Genomic DNA, 22,513 nt, shown 5'->3' with positions numbered 1-22,513 from the left:
ATTGTTTTTTAGCACATCTATAGTTATGCGGTAGCACAGAGTCTTGACTTCACACAGAAACAGCATTGTGTGCAACTTGACATCACTTTGTTGCAGAGATGCTATTGGTTAAATGAGGGCAAGGTAGAACACAGAAGTAATTTGAAGCGGAAAGCAAGCGTATGTCTGCGTTCTGGAGTTATTATAAAGTTGATGAAGACGACAACATTGCCATAGCAAACTGTGAGATAAATAAATTTGGGATTGCCGGCCGGGTATTTTAAGTTGAGGTGCTATTTGTGTTTATTTAAGATTACCTGTATATTTACTGTTGCAAAAGTGAATAATTTCTGTTATTTATCAATTTATTGTTCAAGCTAACACACAGAAGTGCTCTGTTTGTTAACAGAGTTGTTAAATGTTAAAATAAGGTGAATTAAAAAAAAGGAACATCCTGAATCTGTTTCTTCGCTCTTAATTCTTTTTTTATGTATTATAGAAGTATCGGATCGGGTTTCGGTATCGATAGATACTCAAAATCAAATGACTTGGACTTGGACTCGAGGAAAAAAAAAATGGATCGGGACATCTCTAGTAAATACCGCGAAGTAAAAATATTACAACAAAGTTTTTTTTCTCCCACTTGCTCAAAAATGAGAGAGATTTTAGGGGTTAAGATAAACAGTGTAAATAATTAGTATTGGCAGAAAAAAGTGGCTTAATACCAGTTATAGACTGATATATTGGATGACATTTGTCAGCTTGGCCAGTGTTTGTTTCCTCAATTTGTTCAGTAGCTCATGACAGATTTGTCTACTGTATGCATTGAGCAATTTCTATTGTAATTTGCGTTCATTTTGTGTAGGGATGTGTATTAATGCATCTTTGCTGTATAATAATATCTTACCTCAAGCTTTTAAGCAGTAAATCTTGCTGCCTTTTTCATTTTATTTATCTAAATGTTTATTACACCCATGATTGTCATCAAAATGATTAACCTGTTATATAATTCTTGAAGTATCCAGTAAATTCCAAATGTCTTGATTGAAAGCTTTGTGTTTTCCGGCAGTCATCATGATCAGTAGACGAACCTCCTCCCACTTGCATTAAAAGCTGGCATTCATAATGTAATTTTCTAAAGAAATGCCCATTAAATCAGCATTGTGGATTGGCAGTGCTCCCCCCCCCTCAGCCAGTACACAATCTCCCAGACGCAAAAGACAATGATAAAAATCTATAAAATGTATCTTCTTATTTCTGGCAGGTGAATGCGGATGCCAACAGGCTGAGCCATGCTGGATCGCGGCCTTCCCTGTCCCACGGCGGCCCACAGCATCCTCAGATAGCCATGAACAGCTGCAAGTACAATGGGGGCATAGTCAGACCACTCGGCAGTCTGGGGGCGTCCCGGAGGAACCTCGCAGAGCTGGACTCTGAGACTCAGCCTTTGCAGACCCTGCACACGTCCGGCCTGGAGGTGGTGGTCTCCAAAGGAAACGGGGAAGACCCTAGTAAGCAGTCTAGTGAGAACCTGGTGACGCAGAGACCGTGCAGCGCGCCACATAAGAAGAACAAGGACATTGGCTATAAACTCGGCCACCGGAGGGCGCTGTTCGAGAAGCGCAAGCGCCTTAGTGACTACGCCCTGATTTTTGGGATGTTTGGGATTGTTGTCATGGTGACGGAGACTGAACTCTCCTGGGGAGTTTATACAAAGGTAAGAGTTTCGCCAACACTGATATCCTGATATTTTCCATGAGCTTAAAGTCGCCATGAAATGAAAGTTAAGATTGTATTTACACAGCTAAGGGACAGCGTGTGCTAGTGACTGGATGTGACGCTTCCTGGTGACGTGGAGCCGATCCGCAAATCACAGCACATCATGTTAGCTGACCAATCAGAGCCTCTTAAGGGAAACTAGGAAATATGACAGTGGTTTTCCTGTTTGCTGAGTAGCTGTAATTAAAGTAAGAAATATAAAAAAAATAGGTGATTTTCTACAAATGAAGCATGAGCACACATTGCTTTGCATCTTATAAACACAACCAAGCCTTAAAAAACACTATGAACCACCTCTTTAAGCATTCATTTAGTTGTTCAGGCGTAAAATGAGAAGACTTGCGTTTTAATGCAAGCGGCGTCCAGAGCAGCAGGTAAGCGAAACTCTATTGAAAATACTGTGGTAAAATTAATTTCTATATTTTAGAGATATTAAGCAGAACAATGGAATTTAATGCAGTGCTTTTTGTCAACTCTGAGATCCATTTTATATCGTATATCTATACAGGAAGTGAATATTATTGATTTTTAAAGAAACCCGATCTTAAACATGGCGATTTTGTGATAGGATGACTGGAACCACTTGAGCTGGCTAAAATTAAAAGTCTTTCTGCATATACCCCATTAAAAGGGCCTGAAAAGAGAAAAAAATTAGGTCGGTGCTTGATTTTGTCCATTGGTATCCGATTGGATAGTTGGAGGATCGGCATGGCCAACAAAGTGAAGGAAGATTGATGAGTGGACATAAGCAGGTTAGAAACGAGACACACGCCCAAATAGCCCATTTAGAAATGGCATTCCAGTTTACCAGAAAATTCCTTCAAATGGTGGAAGAATTTTCTGCTATTTGATTAATAATCAGCGCAAATGAATTTTTTTCAAAATAATGAAGTGCACATCATATATAACAAGCACAGATATATTTAGGTATATTGTATATTTTATATACATATGAACATATACAATATATACATATACATATACAAAATATATGAAAATAAGAAGTGTAAATTTTAATTGGATGGCGAATTTAAAAGTCCCTTGAAATGCTTTGGAATATGCATTTTTATTTAATGTTTGACATAATGTAAACTGAGAAAGACAAAGTGGGACTTAGAGTAGCTCCTCCCTCTTTTCAAAAACAGCCAATGGCGTTTAGTTTATATCACAGCTCTGCCAGTCAAAGCTGTTGAGCTAAAGCGCATCAGACTCTTGACTGCCACAGTCTATAATAGTAATACAGAGTCTGACTCATCGTTTCTCTGCTTTAAAATACAGCATTCTGTGTAATTCCAGTACATTTTGTGGTCTGTGCCGACTCACTCAGACCATACCTGCACACTGCAGTGGTTCACGTGGCATTTTGAAAATGATGAAAGCAGACATCCTTCAACCTAAAGGAAATCATATATTTGCACTGTCTGTACTACCTGCTGTAGAACTATTCACCCAATGAAATGAAGACTGTGTGTAACGGATTTAATTCTGAATCTCATGGGTTCCTTTATGCTGACTGTGTGTGTGCGTGCGTCCGTGTGCGTGCGTCCGTGCGCGTGCGTGCGCAATAGTGTGCGCGCGCATGCAATGTGCTTTTCCCCTCGGGGCTTTCTGTAGAGAGATGCGAATAAGAAACGAATAAGAATAAGTAAGGAGTTCAGAGTGTTCTGGCTACCCTTTTATATATTTTTTTTCTTATATTTGCAAGTGTTTATGTGAACCCTCGGTTTGAACATTATTAGTTATAATTTAGTTAGTTAATATTACTAATTTAATATTAGTTTTTTAGTTTAAGGACCAAATCCCGCTAGCTACGAACTAGTGAATTATTCATTCATTCATTCATTCATTTTCTTGTCGGCTTAGTCCCTTTATTAATCCGGGGTCGCTACAGTGAAATGAACCGCCAACTTATCCAGCACGTTTTTACGCAGCGGATGCCCTTCCATCTGCAACCCATCTCTGGGAAACATCCACACACACTTATTCACATACACACTCATACACTGCGGACAATTTTAGCATACCCAATTCACCTGTACCGCATGTCTTTGGACTATGGAGGAAACCCACGCAAACGCAGGGAGAACATGCAAACTCCACGCAGAAATGCCAACAATAAGATACTGACTATTTATTAGTGCTTATAAAGTATGATCTTTTTCTACATTCGTAATACTTCCAAATACCTACTAATTATTAGTAAATGACCAGTGTTGGGCACATTCCTTTAAAAGAGTAATTAGTTATAGTTACAAGTTACTTCTAACAAATAGTAACTGAGTTAGATGATGAGATGAGTTACATAATTATACAATTAACTATTGCGTTACATAAAAAAATGAATTTGTCAAATGACAATATAAAATAAATAAAAAAACATTATACAGTAATCTACATCATTTTGCAGCATGTCCTCAACAATTCATTCATTCATTCATTTTCTTGTCGGCTTAGTCCCTTTATTAATCTGGGGTCGCCACAGCGGAATGAACCGCCAATTTATCCAGCAAGTTTTTACGCAGCGGATGTCTATACTTCCATCCGCAACCCATCTCTGGGAACATCCACACACACATTCACACACTCACTCATACACTACGGACAATTAAACCTACCCAATTCACCTGTACCGCATGTCTTTGGACTGTGGGGGAAACCGGAGCACCCGGAGGAAACCCACGCGAAGGCAGGGAGAACATGCAAACTCCACACAGAAACGCCAACTGAGCCTAGGTTGGAACCAGCGACCTTCTTGCTGTGAGGCGACAGCACTACCTACTGCGCCACTGACTCGCCTGTCCTCAACAGTACATTATATTATTTTGTTTAATTCTGTCTCAGTAATATTTTTTACGGTGGTAAACAATTAAGTTTTATTTGCTTTGACGTTGTGGCTTCGTTTTCTTCTTTGGTAGCAGAGCTCACTTGCGTAGCCACTAATTTTGTGGCAGCATGTGACCACGTGAGGCGATTCATTAGATTAGAATTACTTGTCACCAACACAGAGAGACTCTTTTTTTTTTTTTTCATGGGCATAAGTTGCACGATACATAAACATTCTTGCCTTTCACCTCAACGAGGGAAAAGTAGCGCTTTTATTTCCAGTTTGCAAACGCTCCCTTTAAACTTGTTGGATTTGCAATCGTTCTGACTCCTGGTCATTAGTGTGAACGAAGTATGCTTGTGTGAACACCCACCCTACTCTGCTTCTGATTGGCAAACAATGGAAATGTATTCTGTCTAAAGCCTCCTTTCCACTGCACACGACAAACGACAAGCGACAGACCGGACGTCATTCTTTTCCAATGGAGAGTAGTCCGGGAGCTGCGTGGAGTTCTGATCATCTCCGTATGCGGAAAACTCGGATCCGAATTGAGCTGCGGATCTGTTGAATTATTTGAACTCCTGCGACTAGACTGTATGCGACCGGCCGACCGGATGTGATGTGATGTGATGTATTCCAGTGTTGTAAAAGCAGGTCCATGCATGCGAGATGAGAAATACTAGTTTTTTTGGTTATTTTTTGAATCGGAAAAAGTCTATATTAAAAAAAAAAACAAAAAAAAAACATTTCTGTTCATAAATGTAAGTAATAACGTAATTAAAAAAAACACATTCCTTCCAATATTTTTAGCGGTCTGAGTTTCTAGTATTCATTAATTTATTGAACCACTGTGAACGCACAGAGAATATAGGATCTTGCTTTTGCACTCCTTAATTTCGAACACTGTGAGAACAGCTTTTCTCCCAAGGTGCACGTCAGAACTGAAAATTCTGTGCGACCGCCACAAGGGGGCGTATTCCGACAGTCCAAATGTTGTGTGCAGTGGAAAGGCGGCTTTAGCCAATCATCACATTCTAAGTTACACCATATCCACAGACACACCAATCATCATCACTGGTTGGTTATGTGTCCCGCCCCTCCCCGAACACACACACACACACATACTCCCAACCCAGAGAAAGAGAGGTCCTATGGCTGAGAGAGATGCTGCTCGCATGAAAACCGATTCAGTGTCCTCTATTATAGTATTGCCATTTTATTGTCAGTAATGGTAATAGTGTTGTAATGTGGGAAACAGTAATTCATTGATCACTTGTTAGTGAAAAAAAGTATTATGTTAGTAACAGTGTTTATTTTTAGCGCCGTTATTCCCATCACTGTGAATGACATTAATAAATGACCAATTTCAGCATCAGCAAATAAATGTGGCGTGGCATAATAAATACTAGAGAACATTTGATTGGTCAGAAGATTTTTTTTTTATTAGTATATTTGTTTTTATTAGTTTTACATTTTTCAGTAATTACCAAACAACACAACAATAATAAAAAAATAGAAGGAATAAGCATGGTATTACAAAGAAAATAATTGTAATAATAATTAAAATAAAGAAAAATAGATACAAATAAAATAAAAATAAAAAAGTTATTATTTAAAAACAATTATAGGGCATATAAACGGTTTCAACGAAAATACAAAAAGACAGTCAATAGGGGTAGTGAGCATATTAAGCATTACACTGCTGCTCAGAATCCACATTATTATGGTCCAGTTGATCAAGAAATGGTTGCCATATGTTATACAATTTTGCAAGATTATTAATATCTCCATATCGGACTCTTTCCATGTTCAATATTTGAGTGAGATAAGTTAACCATGTCTTAAAATTGAGGAACAGAATCTGATTTCCACTGTTTTAGAATGGCACTCTTAGCTATAATCATTCCATAAATGATGGTGCTTTGTATATACACATTATGATCCAGCAAAGAACTAGAGTACCCAAATATAGCAATTTCTGGGTCGGGTGTCAAAGTAAAACCATACGTATCGGAAAACCATTTAAATATGCACTGTAATCCCGAATAAGTTGACAAAACTCAAAAAATTTGAGGTAATCAGTTACGTCAAATTTTTTAAGTTATGAAATTATCTATTTTAAGTAAACAGAAACATTAAGTTTTGAGTTTGTTGTACTCATGCAAGACACTTCACCTAACTTAAAATACCCAAGTTACTCAGCTTATACGTTTTAATTGCAATTAACTTAATTGTTTTAATTTTTCCAAACTTTAAATACTTAGTCACCCAGCTCATACATTTTAATACCAATTAACTTAATTGCTTTAATTTCTTTCAACTTTAAATACTTAAATCACCCAGCTCATACATTTTAATAGCAATTAACTTATTTTTAATTATTTATCTCACCTTTACATACTTAGTCACCCAGCTCATACATTTTGATGGCATTTTTTAAAATTAACTTCTCCATCGTCAGTTTCACAAATAAAATTAGCCATTATTTTAATCTTTAAACCCCATAAATCTGTCAAAATAAATCTGTAATTTAAAACACACAGACAATACCATTTTAGACATTTATTGTTAAAGAAAAAATGTCCAACAGTACTTTCAAATTTGTCTCCTATGCAATTACAAATGTCTTAAAACGATAAAAACTATTAGACATAAAGAGATTGAAAATGAACACTATTCTGAAATTATTAAAAATTACCCACAATGTAAATAAGATCTCAGACATAAGAGCCTCAAGAAAAAACAACTATAAGTTTGATAAAATTTAATAATACATTAATAAGTGTAAAACTTACTCTTAAGGCATTCGTTAAAAAAAAAATAATAAGTGCACATTCTGTGAAGTGACTCGTTTAGTGTAAACTACACAGAAACTGTATATATATATATATATATATATATATATATATATATATATATCGTTGAAGTCAGAATTATTCGCCCCCATTTATTTTCCCCCCAATTTCTGTTTAACGGAGAGCAGATTATATATATATATATATATATATATATATATATATATATATATATATTGTAGCGAGGCAGAGGGAAAACAGCGACACAGTTGGATAAGTTTACAGACAAGTCCCCGGAGGGTGCTTTATTTACAACGTGAATGGGGTATAAACAGTGCTCTTCTTCAAGGTGAGGTGCTCTGGGAAGTAAGTGAAGGACAGTGAGTAGTCGGATGTGGGATCGTCACGAGCTGGAGTCTGCTGGGGAGAGACAGAGAGACAAGCGTTAGCGCATGGAGTCATTGGGTGAATGAAGCTCATCTTCTCCTTGCGTGGGCTTGGTTTATATGCCTCTCCACTTGATGACGTCCAGCTGTGAATGATCCTGTGTTGATGATGGTCCAGCTGGGTTGAATTAGCGACCAGGGCGACGTGGCATGTGTGCGCTCGTTACAATATATATATATATATATATATATATATATATATATATATATATATATATATATATATATATATATATATATATATTCAGTCTTGGTTGAACTATGATTCTGTCATTTACTTATTCCAAACCTGTTTGAGTTTCTTTCTTCTGTTGAAAAAAAAAAAAAAAAGCTGAGACCTGTAACCACCGATTTCCACAGTATTTGTTTTCCTATTAGAAAGTCAGTGGTTACAGGTTGTCAGCTTTACTTAACTTTTGTCTTCAACAGAAGCAAGAAATTCAAGCAGGTTTGGGACAAGTGAAGAGTTAGTAAATGACAGAATTTTACATTTGGACAAACTATCCCTATATATAATAAAATGCATACTTACCAATTAAAGGTAAATAAATGTTTTGAAGTTACTACCCCAGAGACAGTCTTTATTAAGTTAAAAAAAAAAAAAAGCTCTACATCAACTCATTCTTTAAGGTTTCCATGCTACGAGACTTTTTATTTTCCATCATCCATGCCAAGCAAAACTTTTTGCACAAGTTCAAAGTCCTTTACTATATATTATGTGAAGAGCATACATTAATCCATACAAGACAAGAAAGGTCTGGAAGTGTGCTGTGGGTGGTGTCCAATTCATTCTTCAGGACAACAGAGACCCTCAGTGAATGCAGGGCCAATAAAGCATCTTCAGTCAGCAGGATTATCAATCTAAAAACATAATTCAAGGATATTAATGTAAGGACAGTATCAAAATGACTGAGCCAATATTATATGATTCATCAACTATTCTTGATTACAAATATGTTAAGTAAAAGTTTTCAAAACTTTCATCTTTTCATTAAACATGCCTAATTGTGAAAAGAATGAATGAAGTCTTACCAGGGTGTTCCTAAAGAATCTTAAGTCACGCTCACGCAGCAAGACCAAAAGACCTCTGATAACAGTAGTCCGTCATGAACTGACATTATGCAGTTCCTGGAAATCAAGAATCAATTTTTTAAAAATTAAAAAAAAAAAAAAAAAAAAAAAATCAAATTATATTTTAATGTATACTTTAACACGTGACCCCAAACATACCTGCTCATCATAAACCTTTAAAAGATTAGCCAGGGTATCTGCTGTCTTGCCAGTTTTGGATGCTGTTTGCCTTGAAATTGTCATGAAATTAAATAGGTGGTGGTCCAGTTTTGCAAAGAATTTGTGGGGAAAATTCTCATTTGTAACATGTTGGTACTCTGCAAACAGCAAAAAGAAACAAGAGAGAATTTCATTAAACAAACCCACACCACAAAATATACAATTCTAGAAAAAATGTATTAATATTATTATTATGTTTCATTTACTTATCTATTTTTTACCTCAGATGAAAATCAGGTGTTGATCAGATGTTGAAAGCAGGATCTTCATGTTGTAAACTGAACTCAAGGTCTAGCTGAAGTTTCACTTTCCTTGCTGCAAAAGTATCATTGATAAATACACTGTAATATTTATTTTATCTGGATATGCCAGGCATAGTAGTACAAAATAAATATTTTACCCACCTTTCACATGCCTCCATTTAAGAACCTATCTGTAGTCAGCAACACCCGACCTTCAATTCTGTATGTACACAAAGTCACAGTGTCATTTAGCTGAGAGTGGAAGTAGTACAATTGCCTGATGTCTAACGTTAACCTCCAAAACGGTTAGCAATAGAGCTGATTATCATGTTAGTTGCTTTAATTCGATGAACACAGATTTAATTTAAACAGTATTGAAATTTCTAAAACTGAATAGGACGACAAAGAAATTTAAGGCCTGATTTTAAAAGCTAGAAATAACAAAACTTACCTTATTGTCTAATGATGTAAAAATATATAGACTAAAATATTTATATTTTTAAGATATAAATATATTTTAAGCTACAAAATTTGCACATCAGAAAACTGTCTTCTTTACCATGTCTTGAATATTTTGTTTTGTTATTATTTTATTTAATAACATAATTTTGTATTAATGTGTTATAGATATGCATACTTTGTTTTTAGGCTGTTTATATTCTCTCCAGAGTAGACATTTTAAAAAATAGATTGAAAAAAAAAAAAACTTTTATCATACCTTTAAAATACATTTGACCTAAATGACATTTAAACTCATTTAACTGATCGCATTAATCAGGTAATCATTGATATGCAGAGATGTCGTCTTAAGCGCGAGGAAATATTAAGTGTTGATCAGTGCTGGTGATTGAGGTAAAGTTAGTTTTATATTTACACATTCAGACTTTCTCCTTAATAATATAATTTCAGAAAGGTAATTTTTGCATATTCTTAATGGTGAAATCATATTAGCAGCCAATGACTTTCAAAGTACAACATTGTTCAGTCAAAAAAAAATAGTGCATTTAGTGTAATGTTGTTTTCATGTCATACTTGCATGTGATTTCAGAACGAATAGACAAAGAACCATGGTAAACAATTTATGGAGCGAGTCACAAGTTGTTTCTAAATGAATGTATGAATACAAAACCAACTTTACCTCAATGTGGTAGTGTAAAATGAAGCTCTGCTCTGTACCTGCTCAGGTGAGGAGCGCAGCTTAAATGTTCTCCGTCAGGCTATCCTCATACATGGATCAGCAAGCAACAAGCTGCATGTGACAGAGTTAAGTTTTGAGACTACGTTTTTGCGCGTCATCAGAAAATACCGTTAAGTGTTTAGGCGGAGATCATTTGAGTTATGATTAACGTTACGTTTCTTGCGCCTTTCGTTTCCGAAGTGCCTACAGATCGCGAAGATAATACCACATTCACAGACTGGATGGAGTTCAGCGCAGCGCCATGACATGCGGTTGTGAGAGCGCACGTCTCCATGACAACTTCAGCACAGGCTGAGAAAAGGAGAAGGGTATTCCTGCACAACTGGAGTGGCTGCACTCTCAGGACCGCATTTTTAGGACCGCATCTTTAAGACCCTAGTTTTTTGTGACAGCGTCACCTGTCGGATTGGATCATGGATGCGCTAATGGACGACACGGATGACAAGGAAAGTGTAAGTACCGATTTTTCTATTAAGTTTTATTTTAAACTGTTAAAGTATGTGTTTATTTTGTAATGCTGCTGTTTTATACAGTGAGTTTATGCAGAAATGCCAGATTAGCCTGCATGATTTATCCCACTTTTAAGGGTCTGGGACAAAAATGTTACGTGACGATATTTTTTCCAGAAGAAGAATAAAATATTATAATAATAAATATGGATAATTTTACACAGCCAGAGTGAGAGCTGTTATAACTGTTAATAATTTTCTAGAGTTCGTTTTCTAGTTTGATTAAATGCTACGACGTTCGTAGCTCGTGACCATGGTTTAATGAAACATTGTTGATTTAATGGCTTGTTGACTTAACGGCTAATGTGCTTAGTGACATGTATTAAACTAAGATGGTAAAAGCACGTTTGATGTAAGAGTTTTAGATTTATCTATATTTTACTGAATTCGTGTTATTCGTTGTATTACATTAGCACATTAAAAATTGTGCTGACTGCCTGTTTGCCCCACAATACTGTATGTGTTATTAGCCTGATGTTTTGTCATCGTTTTACAGTGATGAATGAGATTCTGAAAGTTAGGATTATTCTGCAGGTCTTAACCATATAAAGTCTCATATCTTTAATTTATATCAGGTCTGTTTTACCTGGCGAATAAGAAGTTATGGCCAATATGATTGGATTGCTTAGGCTCATTGTAGGAGGAAAAGAAAACAAACTACAGGATGATTTTCATTGAGGTTTTCTCAAACTGTTGAGTAACACTTTATAACATCTGCATACTATAAATAAATAATTATTAAGCATTTAATAACTAGTTAATTTATTAATATTTTATTTGTTTAGCATTAACTCTACATTAAATAGACATTGATAAGCAGTTTATAAATACAGTTACAAATGCTAGCTGTGTTCTTGAGTTTATAGCATATCTATGAAGAAGTGCAGCTTATCTGTGGTGTTCATTTTCCAGAGGAATGTCTGGCCAAATAAGTTTATAAACTGCATGCTGGGTGCTACTCATTTATGAATCCATGTAAAATGATTTGCTGTTCTGTGGTGGTATTTTAGTTCATATTTAAATGATTTTTTTTTCATAGGCCATCGTACATCCTCTGGGTGTCTTGAGGAGCTGGTCTTTGGATAATGCTGAGCAGGTCTTTCTTTCTGGTAACGGTTATCATTACAGGTCAGAATATGGTTAATTTTGGCACAATGCTCAAAGAGCCTTTTTGTTACTGGTATATATGTTTACTCAACAGTGATTGTTCTCTATTTCAGTGAAGTAAAAGAATTTAACAGACAGATTTACAAACAACTGACGAAAGAAGGGAGACCATTCAATAGGTGGGTATTGCTCTTATAAACTTAAAAATATGGAGTTGGGAGTAAAGTTTCCTGTTTGGTTCTCCCAACAGTGCATACGCTTAAGCCAGAAATAAATATATATATTATAGCTTACACTGTAAAGCAAATGTTTGTTATTATACCTCTTATATTAAATATTAATCTGAATTTAATTTCATAACAATTGATTATGAACCTTTTGAGTTCATATACATTGTTTTACATATTCAAGAATATATATATTCATTCATTTTCTTTTTCGGCTTAGTCCCTTTATTTATCAGGGGTTGCCACAGCAGAAGGAACCGCCAACTTATCCAGCATATGTTTTACACAGCGGATGCCCTTCCAGCTGCAACCCAGTACTGGGAAACACCCATTTACACTCATACACTTGAACATGGGGAGAACATGCAAACTCCACACAGAAATGACCACTGGCCCAGCCGGGGCTTGAACCAGCAACCTTCTTGCTGTGAAGCGACGGTGCTAACCACTGTGCTGCCCTATGTGCTCTATGCGGGTGAGTGGGATTGACAAACCACTTGGAGGGAACACTCTTGCTGTCTTAACCAGACATTTTGTTATAAATAATCATGTGCGTTTCATGTTTATTCATATAACTGCTATTTTATCTCTTAGCACTTCATTTTTGTCTTGATATTTAATATCTCTTGTTTAAATACACTATGAACAGCAGCTGCACTAATTATTTTCCTTGTTCCCTATTTCCACCTGGGGATATTCATCCAGAGGCCTCTAGAGATCGTAACCTGTGAAGAGATGATGCCACCATAGAGGACTTCTAAATGTATCCATAATCCTGAAACAGACCGTATCATGAGCAGATGCTGTGGTGGTCATGGAGAAGTGGAGAGCATGAGACTGATTAATGAAAGACCCCAGTGACAGATGAGTGCCCACATTGACCCTGTGGTCCAGCCTGAAAACCAGCTGGTGACCTACTCGCACCTGCAGCTTCTCTACGATGGACGCCCAGTGTTTGCCTCCAGCGCCTAGACTGCAGCTCTGCATGTGAAGTGTGGCCAGAAGAGAAATGGTTGTTCCCAACTGAGCCTAGTTTCTCTCAAGGTTTATTCCTTCCCTTTCATCAATTGGTAAAGTTTTGTTCCTCCACTGTTGCCATTGGCTTGCTTGGTTTAGGACTTGTGGAACTGTGCATCGATGGATTTGCTTTTTTTTAGTGTTTGGATTTTCAGCAGTGAATACTAAACCACACTGAACTGAACTGAATTTAATAAATGTTAAGCTGCTTTGACACAATCTACATTGTAAAAGTGCTTTAGAAATAAAGATGAAATTAATTAAAATTGAATTGAATATTCAACACGTTTCCATTTTTCTCAGAAAACATATTTATAAAGGTGCTGTTGACTTGAAATTTTCACCAGATGTTGATAACAATTTGTAAAGTAATTAGATTTGTTTTCTATTCATATATTTTTTTTTTCTTTGGTTTTCAGGTCAATAGCACCTTTAGAAATATGTTTTCTGAGAATAATGGGAACTTGTTGAATACTTATTTACCCCAGTGTGTATGTGTATATATATATATATATATATATATATATATATATATATATATATATATATATATATATATATATATGTGTGTGTGTGTGTGTGTATTTATATGTATGTATATATGTATGTATATGTGTGTGTGTGTGTGTGTGTATATATATATATATATATATATATATATATATATATATATATATATATATATATATATATATATATATATACTTGAACTTTCTTCTTCACTCTCATTCACAGGAGCTAAAGTCTACAGCCAGTCTGAATGCAGCAACTGAATAAACAGTGGGGTCAATTTTGTGGTTGAATTGCATTAATAAAAAAAAAAGTGTGGATATTTATATAAATGTACATTCTTGAATCATTCTTGCGTCTTGTCTCTCTAAAACCTTTACAACCTGGTTTTAAATTAGTAACTGCAAATGCTGAACCCATTTGATTTCAATTTATTTTCCTTAATACTGAGCTAATTTGTTCAATATAATGGGGTTCATCAATATACAGTATTTTTCAAGGAATTTAAGACTTTTAAGGCACTCAACTCTATTTATTCATTTATATTTTAGGTGTAAATTCAATTGTTTTATTTTAAAATTGTTACTTAAAGCAGGCGTTTTACACTTTAACCTCTGTAATAAAAGTGCCTGAAAGTTTCCGCTATATAATCCAATTCGGTAGGTGGCGCAGTTACAAAACGGGTCCTAGAAATGCAGTTTCACTTTGTCATCCAATCCGGTAGGTGGCACTTCTGCAAAAAACTAGGGTCCTAAAAATGTGGGCCTAAACATGCGGTCCTGAGAGTGCAGCTACTCCAGTTGTGCAGGATCATACTATTGGAGAAAAGGCATACTCGCGCCAAGATTTAAATTTTTTTGAAAAATGTAATCTGCCGATTTTAAATATTTTTGTCTTTATCACACTCTGTTAAAATTCAGAGTTAACACATTACAACTAACGCTAACATTGCACTGATTCTAACTTTTTAAACAGTAATGTTAACGTTAGTTAGCAACAAGTGAGGCTAAACATGTTTTCTGTAATGTACGACATGTAAACGCACCCTGGTTAACTCTACATTACATTGAACTGTTACTGTGATTATATTAATTAAAACATACATTTAATATTTCTTGGATTTGTAAATATTTTACTTACTGTAGTGTGAAGCGAGGCCGATCCGCCATCTTGAAAAAAACGAATGAAGCATGAGCACGTACGTGAACCTGGATGACGTCAGACGCAAAATCACTAGGCTGACAGAATTTGAGTTAATGAAACTTTAAAGAGACATTTTGTATAGATTAAACCCAGCAGAATTGTTCACCTTACTTGAAAGATTAAATTTTTACAAACTCAAAAATAAGAAAAAGTTCTAAATACTCATCAAGGTTAATTAAGATAAACGAATTTTAATGATTTAAGTTAATAGAACTCAACTCAATTAATTAGTTACAGCATTAGGGTTTACAGTGTGTCACACCAGAAATCATAAGGATTTGGGCACGTCCAAAAGAGGTGGGTCAGGGAGCCTTCAGCAAACTTACACCGGTCACATGTAGGGGAAATGGTAGGAAAAATTCTGTGTAATTTACATTTTGAGTAGTGCAGTCTATGCATTATTTAAATTAAATTAACTGATGCCTGGAATTAATAGAACAAGATTGAATTCTACTGAGGCTTTCCTCCCATGTACCAGAGTCAATCTGTATACCCAGTTATTCTTCCCAAGCATTCTTTAAATGAATATTAGAGTAGCTCAATTCTTGTGAAAACACATATACAAAATCTGAAATTAAATGTTTGGAATCAGGTGAGCCCAATAGTAGCCTGTAAACCTTTCTTTCATCTGGCAGCGATTCAAAATTTAGTATTGCGTGACTTAAATAATTTCTAATCTGTTTGGTCAGAAGATTTGATGAGAAACTGAATTAGATGGTGATGTTTAATAATTAATTCATTATTTTTTTTAAAGTGACAATCCTAAAGATTTGAATCCTCATGTCAAAATGTTTAAAAAAACGTTTGATTTCAGAGGGACTTTAAATTTAAATTTAAAACTGCTGATAACCAATATAGAGTATCCAAATGCGAACATAATGCCAACCTTTTCAGTCACTTAAACAACAAGTTTCTAAGCTGGTTTAAAACATTCTGAAGTCCCTTACACTTACCTACTGTTCTAACATCCTTCATTTTCAAACTTTTTTTTCTTTCATGCTCAGCATTTAAAGGTCTAATGAATATATCTGTAAGTGCAAAAATCTCCTGCTATAATTGAACCCATTAATGCCCCTTCAATAATCATGCAATGAAATAACTAAAGCTCTTCTGTATAGAATCTATACCTTGGGATGAAAAGTGCTTCTATAAAAAAATGACACATGATGTAATTGTCAAGAGTGTGCTCTGATCTTATTGATTGATTCTCTCTTAGGCCTCTGTCCATTAAGGAAATGCACCTAACATAGCCGATGCCAATGATGAATTCATTCTTTACTGTCTTTAAATGGTCATAAATAGATCAATCCTGCATTCAATATTCTGAAGCATTTAATTACATGCTATGAATCAAAGTACTAAGGATAAAATAAGATGTATAAAAGCTAATTTAGCAGTGGCCAACATGCTATATCTTGTGACACATCACCTCCCTCCTGAAAAGGCTGTCTTATACAAGCATGAACTTTAATGGTGCTTCAGGCTGGTTTTTGCTGCTGGGAGCCGGTCTAGCTTGTGGATCAGCATAGTCATCATTTTTTGCAATAAAAAATGTTGATTAACCAGCATGGCTGCTCTGGCGAAGCAGGTTGAACAGGAAAGTCATGCTACATAATGAAGGAAAAGGTTTTCAAACCAACACCCAAAACAAATGCGTGCTTTAGATCAGTGACTACGATGTCCTGTTTTGGTGTCTATAGCAAATTAAGTGATCAAAAGTGATTAATTGTACACTTACCGGCCACTTTATTAGGTATACTTTACTAATAAAAGGTTGGACACCCTTTTGCCTTCAGAACTGCCCTAATCTTTCATGGCGTAGATTCAACAAGGTACTGGAAAGTTTCCACAGAGATTTTGGTCCATATTGACATGATAGCGTCACGCTAACCCATGATGCAAATCTCCCGTCCCATTAAATATCAAAGGTGCTCGATTGGATTGAGATCTGGTGACTGTGGATGCCATTTGAGTACAGTCAACTCATTTTCATGTCCAGGAACCCAGTCTGAGATGGTTTGCGCTTTATGACTGGAACTTGCCAATCAGAAGATGGGTACACTGTGGTCATAAAGGGATGGTCAGGGTCAGTAACATTAGGTAGGCTGTGGCATTGACATGATGCTCAATTGGTACTAATGGGGCCAAAGTGTGCCAAGAAAAAAATCCCCACACCAATACACCACCACCACCAGCCTGAACCATTGATACAAGACAGGATGGATCCAAGCTTTCATGTTGTTAACCCCAAATTCTGACCCTACCATCCGAATTTTGCAGCAGAAATCGGGACTCATCAGACCAGGCAACGTTTTTAAACATCTATTGTTTAGTTTTGGTGAGCCTGTGTGAATTGTAGCCTCAATTTCCTGTTCTTAGCTGACAGGAGTGGCACCCGGTGTGGCCTTCTGCTGCTGTAGCCCATCCGCCTCAAGGTTGGATGTGTTGTGCATTCAGAGATGCTCTTCTGCATACCTTGGTTGTAACAAGTGGTTATTTGAGTTACTGTTGCCTTTCTACCAGCTAGAACCAGTCTGGCCATTCTCCTCTGACCTCTGGCATCAACAAGGCTTTTGCGCCTACAAAACTGCCGCTCACTGGATATTTTCTCTTACGGACCATTCTCTGTAAACCCTAGAGATGGTTGTGCGTGAAAAACTCAGTAGATCAGCAGTTTCTGAAATACTCAGACCAGCCCGTCTGGCACCTACAACCATACCACGATCAAAGTCATTTAAATCACCTGTCCTCCCTATTCTGATGCTCGTTTTGAACTGCAGCAGATCGTCTTGACCATATCTACATGCCTAAATGCATTGAGTTGCTCCCATGTGAGTGGTTGATTAGAAAAATGCGTTAACAAGCAGTTGGACAGGTGTACCTAATAAAGTGGCCGGTGAGTGTATCTGCACAGAAAGCATATTAAATTCAAGCAGTGTGTCTACTTTAATGTTCCCAATTATTTTTCTGAAAATTACATGTCAAAATATGGGTGATATAATTAATGTTCCATTAGCAAACTATAAAGGTTTAAAGTGACCAGGAATCATTATTTTGAGGCTAAACTGTGATCTTTTAGTATGTCGTTGAATTGTTGTTCTAATTATGCCTGAAAATATTTAGTAAATAAACTATTGTTACACTGAATGACAGGCTAGTGAATGCCTTCTGTAAATCATAGTAAAATACATCATAGTAACCGTTTTTCACTAGTTTTCACTTAATCAAACAGTCAGTCAATAAAACTGGATTACACTTTAATGTTTTGATGCTTGAAACCCTGTTTTCATCTTACACCCATATACAGCAAAAGCATTTGCACAATAACTGTACATAAATAAATAAATACATTTAAATTAAAGGCATAGTTCATCTATAACAATTAAATGTACTTAAATGTTTAAATTAAATGGTTTCTTTAAGTTTTTTTTTTCCTTCTGTTAAACACAAAACATGGTATTTAAAAGAAAGCTGAAAACCATTGACTTCCATAGTAAAAACTAATACTGTGAAAGTCAATGGATACAGGTTTCTAGTGTTCTTCAGTGTATGTTCTTGTGCATTTAACAGAAGAAAGGAAATCATGGAGGTTTAAAACATGTAAAGGGTGAAAGGGTGTAGTTGGTGAATTATTCCTTGAATTAAAATATGGGCCATGTTCTTGTTTATTAGCATGAACTTGCATGAGTATGTGCTGCTTTATATACTGAATGCAGCGTATACTTATGCAGTGTTTATTCATGCATAATACAACATTTTTATTCATTTCTGTAGATTAGTGTGAATGGGTTATTTTGACAACATCGCAAAACCTATAAACTGTAATGTAAAAATATTTCCATTGTTCAGAACATTGGTGTCATGTAAGTGTGCCTAAAATCAGCTCAACCAGAGACCAGCTTAAAGAGCTCATTTATTGAGAAATCAAATTTCTCTTCATCTTTTGGCACATAAAATGTCATAAAGTTTCAGAAGTCAGAATGTTTTTGTTAGTTCAAAAGAGGCATGTATTGAAACCAAAGCTGCCAGAACGACTTGTTTTGGATTTAGTCTCAGTGGCCACATACTGTTATACTGCAGCTACATTTTGTTGTCAGTGTACCTTTTAGGGCTTAATCTTGTTCTGTACACAACGTTCAGTACTTTATAAGTTATAGCCAGATTTAACATACAGATTAAACTCCTGAAAATGCTAGTAATGGCAACCACATTCACAAGTGTGAGTGTGAACAGAACCAAACAGTTTGTTAGTGATGTGATGTGCTGTGCTGTGCAGGCCCACACAGAATCTGCTCCTGCAGAAATCCACAATTTCCCACTGATTGAACACATCACATTTATTTGCTTATGTAAATGTGTGTAAATATATATTTATTCAGTTTTTTAAACATTTGATTCAGTTATATTATTAAATGGTTTCGATCAGGGATGGCTAAACTAGGGCCCGCGAGCCAAAGTTGGCCCATATAACATTTGATTTGGCTCGCCATTCCATCTGAGAAGAGGAAGAATGATAGGCATTTCAAATGTAATGTAATCTTTTGTTTGTTTACTTTATTGTTAAACGCTGAAGCTTAATAGTTCAATTAATGTTGTAAATGAATCAGATTGAGTTTAAATGTACATGCCGTCACAAGATGCATAGAGGACAAATCAAGTCAAAGGCAGATTCTGCTTGACTAGTCTATTCAGCATTAAACTCTACTGTGTTATACATGTGATTATGTTATTATTGCAATGAGTTTTCATTTTAATTGTTATACTACATTAGGTAATATAATTTAAAGTATTTTTTATTTACTTTTAAATCTTATGAAATAAATTAGGAAATAACCAATGGCAGCTTTAATCTAATATAGCTTGGTATATTTACCCCACGGCTATCAATGAAATTTGTTTTTTGGCCCTTTATACGAAAAAGTTTGGGCACCCCTAGTTTAGAGAATTTGTATACGCTACAGTTTTTAAATGTATCTCTTTATATTTTAGAGTATGTTTTTTATTATTGTATTACTAGATTTCGTTAGTTGTACTAATTGGATTTGCAGTGTAAACCTAGAAACGCCAACTGAGCCAAGGTTCGAACCAGCGACCTTCTTGCTGGCGATAGCACTACCTACTGCACCATTGCATTGCCTACTCTCATAGTCATTCCACATAATTCCACAGATATACAACTGAAGTCAGAATTATTAACCCCCCTGAATTATTAGCCCCGCTGTTTATTTTTTCCCCAATTTCCGTTTAACAGAGAGAAGATTTTTTTCAACACATTTCTAAACATAATAGTTTTAATAACCAATTTTTAATAACTGATTTCTTTTATCTTTGCCATGATGACTAAATAATATTTGACTAGATACTTTTCAAGTCACTTCTATACAGCTTAAAGTGACATTTAAAGGCTTAACTGGTTAATTAGATTAACTAGGCAGGTTAGGGTTGTTAGGCGAGTTATTGTATAATGATGGTTTGTTCTGTAGATTATCGAGAAAAATATAGCTTAAAGGGGCTAATAATTTTGACCTTAAAATAGATTTTAAAGAATTGAAAACTGCTTTTATTCTAGCTGAAATAAAACAAATAAGACGTTCTCCAGAAGAGGAAATATTATCAGACATACTGTACTGTAAAGATTTCCTTGCTCTGTTAAACATCATTTAGGAAATATTTGAAAAAAGAAAAAAGATTCAAAGGGGGCTAATAATTCTGATGTCAAATGTACATACTTATTTAATAATTTATTTATTTGACAAAATTCTGCACAGAAAAAGCCAAAAAAGAAATGTCTGCAGATTCTGTCTGGCCCTGGTGATGCACTTGGTAATGCACATCAGAGATGTCTCTCTCCTTTGTATGAGCTCAATAATAATCAGCAGTATGGAGCTAAATTCACAGGAAAAGAGGTACAAGCCGTGACTTATTTGTGTTGCTAGATATTGCTAGTAAAAAACAGAGAACAAGAAATAAATCAAATTATTTTGAAAATAATGCTGAAGAATCGCCACCCACGTCAGCCTACTCATCATAAAGGTGATCAATATATGAGCTAAGTCTAAAGTCTAAGTGATTCTAGAAATGCCTGTTTTTACAGTGCATGTTTAATACGTGCATACCTTTTGAAATGTACAAATTAATTCTAAATTTTATGCCAAAAAAACCCATATTCTTTTCAGCATTCTTCACAGCAGTGCCCATCTATTATTTTAATATGCAAAACTGTTACTTAATCAGAGCAGTAGGCGTTTACTTACAAGTCCTGAATGCGTGGTGTGTCTGTCAACACGGTGTCTCAAAAACAGGAGAGATTATTACTTCTAAATTGTGGTGATGTTGTTAAAATCTCGCTAACATTATAAGTAGACCGAGGAGAACATTATAAATATGCTATTCATGACTTCTTTTGAAGTTTATGTCCTCTAGTCTGGCTGTTGAAAATCGTCATCCACATCCTCCCTATGGTTCTACAGTAAATCTGTTTGCAATATTATTATTATTATTCTATCCTAAGTGTATTGCTGGCCCTGTAGCTAGTTAGACGATCCCTGGGGTGGAGCTTTCCTTTTTTACCTCCCCCTAAAGCGTAGTTGTATATCTTTGCCAGCACATCATGTTCCAATGTTTCAGCAGAGTCAGACAGCTTTAATGAGCTCCAATTGCACTGATCTCATAATGAGGATTGTCATCCAGAGACGATGAGCTGAGATTGAGGGAAAGAAAGTGAAATATATGATTGTTGGTAGTTTTCTGATTGTGCGCTCTGGTAGTTGACAACATTATTAGACTTATGAGTGGTTTTGCGATGTATTCGCCGTGTTGATTGCATTTGTTAGAATGTTCTTTGAACAGAATTTGCCGGACTGCTTACTGTATATTTGATACTTCAAACTCAGCTTTGCTTAAAATTTCTGTGATATAGAAAACTGGAGCAAGGATGCTAAAAATTTAGAGAGTGTTTCATATTTCAGCTAGTTGCAAAGGAAACATTTCTCATTTTCATGGCAAATCTATCATTGAAACTGACATTACACTCAATGATGCTTGCTGTTTGTTCAAACTACTTACAGAGCTCAGTGTATAAAAGTACACCCCTCACAAATTTATCTTTTAAATTCATATTTTTAATGGAAAGCTATACAATGTTATATTTCTGCATACTGTATACATTAGATAAGTCAGTACTAAAGCCAGATCTGGAGCGTATCTAACAAAATAACTTATAACGGTAACGGCCCAAAAACTAGTACACCCAAATTTATATGATATAGAAAAATATCAAATACAAATTTTAAAAAGAGAAAAAAAATCAAGAGAAGAAAAAAAAATGTAGTTAACATTTTGTAGGTTGTATTTTTTATTTTTTAACAATATTTTGCTTGGTTTTAAT

General features: G+C 35.4%; 1 protein-coding gene and 2 long non-coding RNA genes across 15 annotated transcripts in view; 2 read left to right on the top strand and 1 right to left on the bottom strand.

Moving 5' to 3' along the window:
- kcnn1b (potassium intermediate/small conductance calcium-activated channel, subfamily N, member 1b) overlaps positions 1–22,513 on the top strand; it is a 100,100-nt gene that overhangs the window by 22,701 nt on the left and 54,886 nt on the right. For all 4 annotated transcript variants that reach the window (XM_005166885.6, XM_068223006.2, XM_073909749.1 and 1 more), the window contains one exon: positions 1,244–1,696. In XM_005166885.6, the coding sequence (XP_005166942.1) occupies positions 1,244–1,696 (453 nt within the window). The remainder of the gene's footprint in view (positions 1–1,243; positions 1,697–22,513) is intronic.
- LOC110440006 (uncharacterized) lies at positions 7,653–15,108 on the bottom strand. 6 transcript variants are annotated; one of them, XR_012384145.1, is made up of 8 exons: positions 15,064–15,108; positions 10,494–10,604; positions 9,518–9,575; positions 9,335–9,428; positions 9,054–9,211; positions 8,856–8,951; positions 8,555–8,684; positions 7,653–7,797 (listed from the first exon to the last, which is right to left on the bottom strand). It is a non-coding gene; the product is annotated as an uncharacterized lncRNA (long non-coding RNA). The 6 variants fall into 6 exon arrangements; XR_012384144.1 differs by having other exon boundaries at positions 7,654–7,797; positions 8,567–8,684; positions 10,532–10,604; XR_011016544.2 differs by lacking the exon at positions 10,494–10,604 and having other exon boundaries at positions 8,567–8,684.
- LOC101886813 (uncharacterized) lies at positions 10,962–14,273 on the top strand. 5 transcript variants are annotated; one of them, XR_012384148.1, is made up of 6 exons: positions 10,962–11,005; positions 12,102–12,190; positions 12,283–12,348; positions 12,617–12,871; positions 13,102–13,466; positions 14,149–14,273. It is a non-coding gene; the product is annotated as an uncharacterized lncRNA (long non-coding RNA). The 5 variants fall into 5 exon arrangements; XR_012384147.1 differs by lacking the exon at positions 14,149–14,273 and having other exon boundaries at positions 12,102–12,171; positions 13,102–13,684; XR_012384149.1 differs by lacking the exon at positions 14,149–14,273 and having other exon boundaries at positions 12,686–12,871; positions 13,102–13,684.

Source organism: Danio rerio, chromosome 8, assembly GCF_049306965.1.
Source record: "Danio rerio strain Tuebingen ecotype United States chromosome 8, GRCz12tu, whole genome shotgun sequence".
Taxonomy (NCBI): Eukaryota; Metazoa; Chordata; class Actinopteri; order Cypriniformes; family Danionidae; genus Danio; species Danio rerio.
The sequence above is the reverse complement of the archived record's forward strand: the minus strand, read 5'-3'. Positions and strand labels throughout refer to the sequence as shown.